This window comes from Hipposideros armiger, unplaced genomic scaffold (genome assembly GCF_001890085.2).
Source record: "Hipposideros armiger isolate ML-2016 unplaced genomic scaffold, ASM189008v1 scaffold_558, whole genome shotgun sequence".
NCBI lineage: Eukaryota > Metazoa > Chordata > Mammalia > Chiroptera > Hipposideridae > Hipposideros > Hipposideros armiger.
In genome coordinates this window covers 530,275-539,371 of record NW_017731908.1, presented here as the reverse complement: position 1 = coordinate 539,371, position 9,097 = coordinate 530,275, and the positions used below count along the sequence as shown (strand labels likewise).

General features: G+C 45.1%; 1 protein-coding gene across 2 annotated transcripts in view; it reads right to left on the bottom strand.

Moving 5' to 3' along the window:
* Nucleotides 1–4,248, bottom strand: part of ABCA1 (ATP binding cassette subfamily A member 1) — a 104,317-nt gene extending 100,069 nt beyond the window's left edge. Inside the window, exon 1 of one of the 2 annotated variants that reach the window (XM_019623695.1) lies at nucleotides 4,026–4,248. In XM_019623695.1, the coding sequence (XP_019479240.1) occupies nucleotides 4,026–4,177 (152 nt within the window). In that variant the 5' untranslated portion in view covers nucleotides 4,178–4,248. The remainder of the gene's footprint in view (nucleotides 1–4,025) is intronic. The other variant, XM_019623696.1, reaches the window with a different exon arrangement.
* Between the last annotated feature and the right edge of the window lie 4,849 nt (nucleotides 4,249–9,097).

Genomic DNA, 9,097 nt, shown 5'->3' with positions numbered 1-9,097 from the left:
CTAGAATCCGCGTGCATGTGTGTGTGTGTGTATTCTTTATGGATTGTATGAGTTCCCTGTGATAATTTTAAACGTTTTGTGTTATCATTTCAATGTTTATCTAAACAAATTTGAATAAACATGGATTTTCTGAATGCCTACTTTATAACAAGTTCTGGCACGAGATTTCAAAGCCTAAGTTTATATTTGTGCTTGTGATTGTGTTGGCACCAATATAATTGTAGCAGTCTAATGAGAAAGGAACAGATGCAGACACAATTTATGAATGATGAGACTGGGCCAAATGAAAGCCAAATGACATCAAATGAAGGTCATTAGGAAAATGGTTGGAGAATTGAATCCTTAGAACACAGTGGTACAGACTGTCGAAACTCAAAAGGATTGGCACGGCACCATGCACTACCATATTCACGTTACTACTTGTAATTTGGCTTCAGCTAAACAATGTCAGCTGTCTTACTACGTTAACGGTGCTAATTTGAATTGTATTGGTTTTGCAATTTTGCTTGCATTTAATTTGTAAATGTGTGTCCTACGGTTGTATAATAGCACATACAATAAGGGGTTTGTATCTAGTTTCACATATGTACGTATTTAAGCAACATTTTAATAAAAAGAAATGTAGTGAACACAAAGAGACCCTGACGTTTCTGTTCTTTTAAAGAAGGTCCAAGCATTATTCTAGTTTGATAAACACTCAATTAAATGATCTCCAAGGTCCCCTATAGCTCTTTGAGTTTAAGAAAGATGATAATTTTGGTTACAGACATATTAGGCATCAGTAAGATAGCCAAGTGGGGATGCAGGCTCAAAACTCAGGGGAAAAGGCAGGGCAAGAAGCAGGGGTTTGGAAGCCAACTACAGAGAGGTGCAGCTAAACCCAGAAGACAAGATGGGATTTCTAGGGGTGGTCAGATATATGGAAGCAAGCTCACTATGCCCCATAGCCTTCACCTTCCTCTGTAGAAAAATAACTTTCACCTGCATGCTAAAGATAATCTTCTCAGGATTACTCAAACAATTACTGCCCCACTGGGAAGTGAATGGCCAAGTCTCTGTTTTATATTCCTCCAGGCTTGTAGTCAAACCTGAGAGAGTTCACACTGACACGGAAAGATTCAGTCTCTGATCTCTAAAAGCTGGGCCATTAATTTGCTTCATTCTCACCCCCCAGGAATACAGGGGTCCATTAGGTGCTCTTGGAGAGCCAGAGAGCCCCCCAGGCTGCAGGAAAAGGAAAGAGTGGAATGGTCGGGGGCAATTCTGTGCCAGATTCCAGAGCTCAGAACCCATGCCTGGGCACTAACACAAACCAAAGCTCACATTTCTGCCTGGTTGCAAATCTGCACTCTATGATAAGTGATAGAGCCACATCAGGACCACGTAGTCCTGTGTCCACCAGGCCACGTTCACTCAATCACTTTGAGAAAAGCCAGGAAGACTCCCTTTCCTCCCTTCTCCAATCCCCAACTCAAATCCAGGAAGAAAAGCATGGCAGAACCCCCAGAAAAGCCCAAGCTTACTGTTTGTCTTCTTCTGAAAGTAAGGTTCTTCCACAGCAGCAACCTCAGCTGAGGCCAGCAAGCCATGTTCCCTCAGCCAGCACCCACAGCCGCCTGAGTGTGGCTCGGAGCCCGTGGAGACAGTGGCCGGAGCACACAGCAGGGACGCTGTGGCTGGTCATTAACTGAAAGATAAAGCAGAACAGAGAGCGCTGTCAGTCACTGCTGCAAAGCCACACGCCAGTGAGGGCTGTGCTCCAGCCCCCTCACCGGAGACCTCAAACAGCCAGCTCTGTGTCATGACCACTTCTCAATAGGTCATGAGTCCCCGACTTCCAGCCTCAGGGTTCTCCAGTAAACAGGGATTCTGGGGTTTTCTTGGCGGCAACCTGGGAGCTAGCGGTTATAATCCTACTCATTTTAGCTCCATTGGTGTGATCACTTGGGAATGAAACATACACTTATGAAAACAGATTTAAGCGAGCAACCTTAGGTGGTCAAAACACTGAGGCTGGAAATAGCATAAGGGAAGCCCCGAGACCTGCCTCCCTCACATAAAATGTCAACAACATTCATAAACTTTGCCTCGAAACTGGAGTAATTTATGTTATTCCTTGAAATTCTCTGCAGACTACATTTTCATCTGGCCACAAAGCTGAATTGTTCAAATGACAAATGGCACCACGGATAAATCTGGAAAGCCACAGTGTGTTTTAGATGACTATGAATAATCACCAAGGAAATGCTACCAACACCTGGCTCCCAGGTGACGAGGACAACCCCAGTGCTGTGTGTCTGTGGAAAGAAAACAACATCCCGTGGAGAAACAAGTCGGCTAAGGCCAGCGGAGAGCACCGCCTGTGAAACTGACAAGCTCCCACCGTCCAGACATCTGCACACTCTGGCCCTGCTCCATCTGCACCTGTACACAGGGCCCGGCTGCTCCTTGTCAGGTGTCACAGGTGCCTCCTCGGAGGGTTGTTTTGCCATGCTAGGAGAAGGGGAGGTTCCTGTAAACAGGGGATACAACATTTTTGTGTGTCCCAACTGCCTACTCGACAGCTGTATTTATTTAATGCTGGAATATTCCCAAGTAGTCATACTAAAGTTAAAGTGGGGGAAGGGGCAGAAAAATGTAAAGTAGGGCAGCCAGATGGCTCCATTGGTTAGAGCACATGCTCTTAACAACAAGGTTGCCGGTTCGATTCCCACGTAAAATGGCGGGCTGTGGCCCCGGCAACTAGATTGAAAGCAGCGACTGGACTTGGAGCTGAGCTGCGCCCTCCACAACTAGATCAATGGACAACGACTTGAATTGGAGCTGATGGGTCCTGGAAAAACACAGTTTCCCTTCCCCAATAAAATCTTCAAAAAAAAAAAAAGTAAAGTGGAAGAGGCAGTGAGGGGTACACAGGTTAAATCTGGGCCTGTGGAAACCAGCTTTACTTCCAAAATGGCTTAATCACCGTGGGCCCTAGTGGAGTAGAGAAGGGAGTGGGTTATTATGCACAAGGAACAGACAGCAGACGGAGCTAAGGGTGTAGTGACCAGTTGTGGATACAAAACCAAGTAGCAGACTAAAATTCCCTGAGTCCAAACAGATCTCAATGCAAAGGTTAACCTCTAGTAGGACTTTATCCTTTTGTCCCCCACCCCATAATGACCTGGATTAAAAGCTTCTAAAGAAGAAAAGAGGGTGAAGGGAATTCGCTATATCTGAGAAGAAGGAATAACCCATTCACTATGTATTCGAATTAATTCATTGACAATCCAACAAATCAGTAATTCCTCTGAAATATTCAAGCCTTAGGATATACAGAGGGTGCCAAAAAAANCTGTCTTAATAAATCTCCCACAGCCCTTCATCCATTCTAACTCATGCCATGGTTCTGCGCGTTCCAAGAAATCTTCAATGGCTCATTTGGCAAATACTCATTAAGCCCATATGTCTGATGTTGAAGTCAGGAGCCAGGAATACGAAAACTATAGAAAGCGGCATCCTGGCCCTCCGGGAGCTCACACCCAAGGAAGAGAAAGGCCAGACAGTGGGACCTTGCAGTGTGATATTCTAGATACCCACAGAGCAAGAAGGGTGATCTGAGAACAAAAAGGATCAAACTCTCCCAGCCCTGGCTGTGAGCTCCTTGAGGGCAGGCGTCTTCCCACTCACATCTCTCTATCTACCCCTGGCCAGCTGGTTCAGATACACAGTGAGTGTCTGCTACACGAGTGGGCTAAGTGACAGATGTCACTTAGGTGTGCTGTGTCTCCCTTCTTGGCTTACCAGCTGGTGTTCGGCCCCCCAGCCACACGACTTTTAGCTACACATCGTTACTCCTAAAATACACCACAGGAAGGTCTTAAATCCTGGCAGTGCTCCCTGCCCTCATTTTGCAGACTTCATCACACAAACCTTTACAAAAGCAACTCCACTCAAATCCAACCATGCAAAATTCTCCAGAGGTGGAGAAGGGAAAGTATTAACCGACAAGTTTTGGAAAGGAAACCTGTCCTGGTACTTACATGGATTTGTTAAAGTTTCCGACAACCCCAGGAGCCTCACCAGGAGTCGGATAACGGAAACACGGGTTATTGGCATTACAGATAATCCCCTGAATCCACGGAAGCGTTCCTGCAGAGGGCATGGCTTTGTTTGGAAAGTGGCCTGTTGACATCCAGGAGGAGAAAAATACAGGAGAAACATTAATTCTCTGTAGCGCTGTTGGGACTTGATCTTCATCTCTATTGGTTCCACCCATACATTCTCCATCCCAAATCTGTCTGTCCCACCCCCATCTCCCAGAGACCTGCCACCTCTGACAACTCTGAGTTTCCAACTCAGAGTTGGAAACTAGACATCAGATAGCAATTCTTAATCGACCTGACATCATCAATAGGATGGGATTCATGACACAAACCTGGGAGAAGTCGGGGGAGGGGTAGATCAGACCATATACTGAGAGGGACCTTTTCCTCTCTTGTTCTGAGCGCCGTATTTCTGTTAATGCAATCTGAGATTGCGTTAGGCTTTTGGGTATCCGTGTCNCACTTCTGATTATGGCGAACTACTGCTTGAGCAACGCGGACCATAGTGTCCACTTGTATACATTTTTTTGGCATCCCCAGATAAATAGATATAGATATAGGTATAGATAAAGATATAGGTGATATATAGATAGATAGATAGACAGATAGATAGATATATCTACAGATATATATAGAGAGATATAATTTGCTCAGCAAACCTCTTTCTAATTCTGCCTGGTTGCAAATCTGCCCTCTTTGATAAGTGATAGAGCCATATCAGGATCACATAGTCCTCTGTCCACCACAATCATTCAATCACTTTGAGAAAAACCAAGAAGGCTCCCTTTCTTGACACAGACCACCACTCCCAAAGGTACAGAAATGGTTATATGCTGTTCAAACAATCTTTTCTATTCCATTATTTCTAGCAAAACCATCATGGATGTCTGGAAAGGTAGAAATGGCAAAATAGAAAGGACAAAATATGAATCGCCTAGTGTTGGAGTCCCCAGGGCCAAACCAGAACACAGAATTGCCTCCCCTAAACCTGAGTAGAGAATCTCAGAAGAAGGGAAGACACACCTCGATAGAAGATTCATGAAAAGAGAAAGGCCCGGAGGAGTTTTGAGGGGGAATGTTTTCCTAAAATTAGAGTTCCTGGATCTCCAGGTACAGGTTTTGACCCCAGGGACCCTCCAGGAGACAGGGAGAAAAGGTTATCAAGAAGTAGCCCAGAGCAGCGGTAAAAGGTTCTGCTCTGGCTTTGTTTCTTGCCCCATTCCCCCACCCTCCTTGGCATGGCCCTAGCTGCCTACATAACTCCCTCCTCCCACGTCAAAACACAGCAGTCACTGGGAGGAGCAATTCCGTCCAAAGAGGAGGGTTTGGCAAAGCCCGAACCCCTCTGCACAGGTAACTGAAGCCAAAGGGACATTTCTACATCGGTTTTCCAAGGAAGTGAACAAACCAACCTAAATGAAAATGAAGGCAGTACTATGTACCAGATTTCTCAACGATTCAAAGCTAGTAGCACACTCACTTTTGCCCTTCTGCCCATTTCCAGATACTGGCTGGAAAGGGTCCCACTTCACAATCGCTGCCAGTCAACAGGCCACTGTCATCTGACAACAACCCCTTCACTGGGCTCCCTGCCTCCAGTCTTGGCCTCTTCCCATCCATTTATCACAGAGCAACCAAAGTTATTTGACTAAACTGAATATCTACATGTGCCACACACCCCCCCCCCACTTAAAACCCTTTGCCAGCTCCCCACCCCGCTGAGGATAAAGTCTAATCTTCACTGTAGTTTACCTGGCATCCCTGATGACTGCAGCCTCCTCTCTCACTACTCCCCACCTCCTGGTTCCCCAAAAAATCTACTGACGGGCTCTGAATGGGCCACAGTCTCTCCTGTCACTGGGACTTCCTGGTGTGTGCCCTGTGCTGAAACACAGTCAGCCTGGCTAACTCTTCCTCAGCCTTCGGTCTCCATTTAGCTGTCCCTTGTTCAGGGTCCTTTCCTGATCACCTCCCCTGCACTGACACCTAGGCGACAGCCCCTCCTCTATGGTCTCAGGGCAGTGTGTTCTGCCCACAGCATTACTCCCACTTTCTGAGACCGACCAGGGGCCATTCCTCTTCCTTCATCGCTGTTTCCCCCAGTATGAAAAAGAGTACCCGGCATATCGTCAAAGCCCAGAGAATGTTTGCTTAATTAATTAACTAAGAGGAGGACCTGAGAAATAGGGTTTCAGAATAGAAGGGTGGTGGCATTCCTGGGTCTGTGGTAAGCAATTTCTAAAGTTTGATTAACTAATTCGGGCAAATTGTCCCCAGGGAGGGAACTCTATGTTCAGAAGTCTTCCATCACACACTCGTGAGGGCCACAAAGGGCTGTTGAATTCCCAGGTGATTGCTGGGGCAGCGGGGAAAATGTAATTGAATCTACGTCTGCTTCCCACAAACACCAGGTTGAGCTAAGCATGGAGCAGACCCCCCGATGGCCAGCAGAGCCACGAAATCTGCTCTTTGCCAAGCTGCATGCTAATCTTTTGGCCAATTTTTTAAAGAAAACTTCACTTCAAATGCTACTGATATTAAAAGTTATTCATATCTAGAGAATACAACACACTGCTAAAACATGACCTTCTAAAATACACAAAGATGTCCAACATCATTAGTTGCAGAGAAATGCAAATTAAAACCACAATGAGATAACACTACACACCCATTAGGACTACTAAAATTTTTAAATTTTAAAGCGAGTATGTGAAGCAACTGGTACTCTCACACTACCCGTGGGAACGTAAAATGGAACAGCGACTTTGCTAAACAGTTTGGCAGCTTCTTGTAAAGTTACACACAGACTGATGATACAACCCAACCATCCCATCCTAGGAACAACAGTCCCCCTTTATCTGCAGGGGATATGTTCTAAGACCCCCCAATGGATACCTGAAACCACAAATAGTAACACACCCTATATACATACCTATTAAAAAGCTTAATTTATAAATTAGGTACAGTAAGAGCTTAACAACAGTAACTAATAGTAAAGTAGGACAATTATAACTGTATACTGTAGTAAAAGTTATGTGAATGTGGCACCATTAAGTAAAATAGGGGTGACTCGAACACGAGCACTGCAATACGGCAACAATCAATCTGATATGAGAAGGCTACTAAGTGACTAACAGGTGGGGAACATACAAGGTGGGGATACGCTTTACAAAGGTGTGATTCATGTCCTGGGCTGGACTGAACAGGATGGGGCAAGATTTCATCATGCTACTCAGAATGGCGCACAATTTAAAACCGATGAATCGTTGAGCTCTGGAATTTTCCATTTAATATTTTTGGACTGCGGATGACTGCTGGTAACTGAAATCACAAAAAAATGAAACCACAAATAAGGGGGGACTACTGTATTCACCACAAAGAAATGAGAGCATATGTCCACACAACTGTACATGAATGTTTGTAGAAGTCTATACAGAACAGCCCAAACTGGAAACAACACAAATGTCCATCAACTAGTGAATACATGAAAATGGAATACTAGTCAGCAGTAAAAAAAGGAACAAACTACTGATATAGTCAAGAGTGGATGAATCTCAAAAGGCTTCTGCTAAGAGAAATAAGCCACACACACACACACACACACACACACAAACACACACACTACATTCTATATGACTCCATTTACACTTCACATTCTGAAAAGCTGAAAGAATGAGAACAGAAATCAGATCAGTGACGGCCAATGGTTATGGGTGGGGGAGGGGACCGCCTGCAAAGCAGCAGTGAGTGATGGAAATATTCTCTATCATGATTTCCGCAGTGGTTCTACAACTACATACATTTATCAAAACTCATCACTTAAAAAGGACACATTTAACTGTGTGTAAATTACATATCAATAACCTGACTCCCCCCCACCAAAAAAACCCACTTGCCTTCTATTATAATAACATACCCTACAAGTCAAATCATACCTTGAAAAACTAAGAACTGCATAGTGTAAAAAGCTTGATTACTGTGTGATTCCTTAGGAAGGTGAATAGTGAATAAAATATGTACCACCTATTCATTCAACGAACAACTGCAGCCTTAGCTCTACAAGGCACCCATTAGCCACAATATTTATTGAGTGCCTATCATGTGCCAGGCGCTGTTGTAGACCCTGGAGATTCAGCAGTGAATAAAATAAGCAAAGTTCCTGCTCTCATGGAACTCCTATTCTAACAAGGGGGTGGACAAATAGGAGTGGGTTGTTAAGGCAGTGAGTGGTAGGAATAATAAAGAAAAATAAAGCAGACTATGGGGACAGAAAGTAATGGGGGGTCAGCAACTCCTTTCTGATGAAGCACCTTTGGGACAGTGAAATGAGAGGGTGGGCCATATGTTACTTGTAAAAGAGTCACCAAGTGGGCCAGCCGAGTGGCTCAGTTGGTTAAGAGCTCGCTCAAGAGTTTGAGCTCTGAGCAACAGTGGTTCGAGTCCCGGCCCAAGCTGAGCAGCTGCTGAGCTGCCAACAGGTGNCGCTGTTCAGCTTCCAGCTTTTACTTATTCTTCCTGTTCTTCCCGGCGGCAGCACACAAGGCCCCTAGAGCAGGGGAGCCTCCTTGAGACCTGCACATGGGTGCCCCACTTAACACATGTACCACTCACTCAGCAAATACTCAGAGCGCAGGAGCGAGGCTGTGGGGCCAAGCATATACACTACGGGCTCTCAGAGGAAGGTAAACAAGCAATGATTCCCCATACATTGTGGCAAGAACAAGCATGGAGCTGCTAACTTCTTCCCTGCCTAATGAATGGGCAGGACGAGTTCTGACTATGTGAGTTAACCCAGTGGAACCAAAACCCTTACCATGCTCCAGTGTTAAATCATATAATCTACAATAGAAATCCAAGCAAGGTAGATTGGAAAATAACTACTCGTCAGAACCTAAGATCCAGGGACGTTAAACCCTTAGTGCAGATAAAGCAAAGCCTGCTAAAAAGAGCCTGTGCCTGCAGGGCCACCAGGAAATTGGTTCTGGTGCTGCATCCATGACTGACCCACT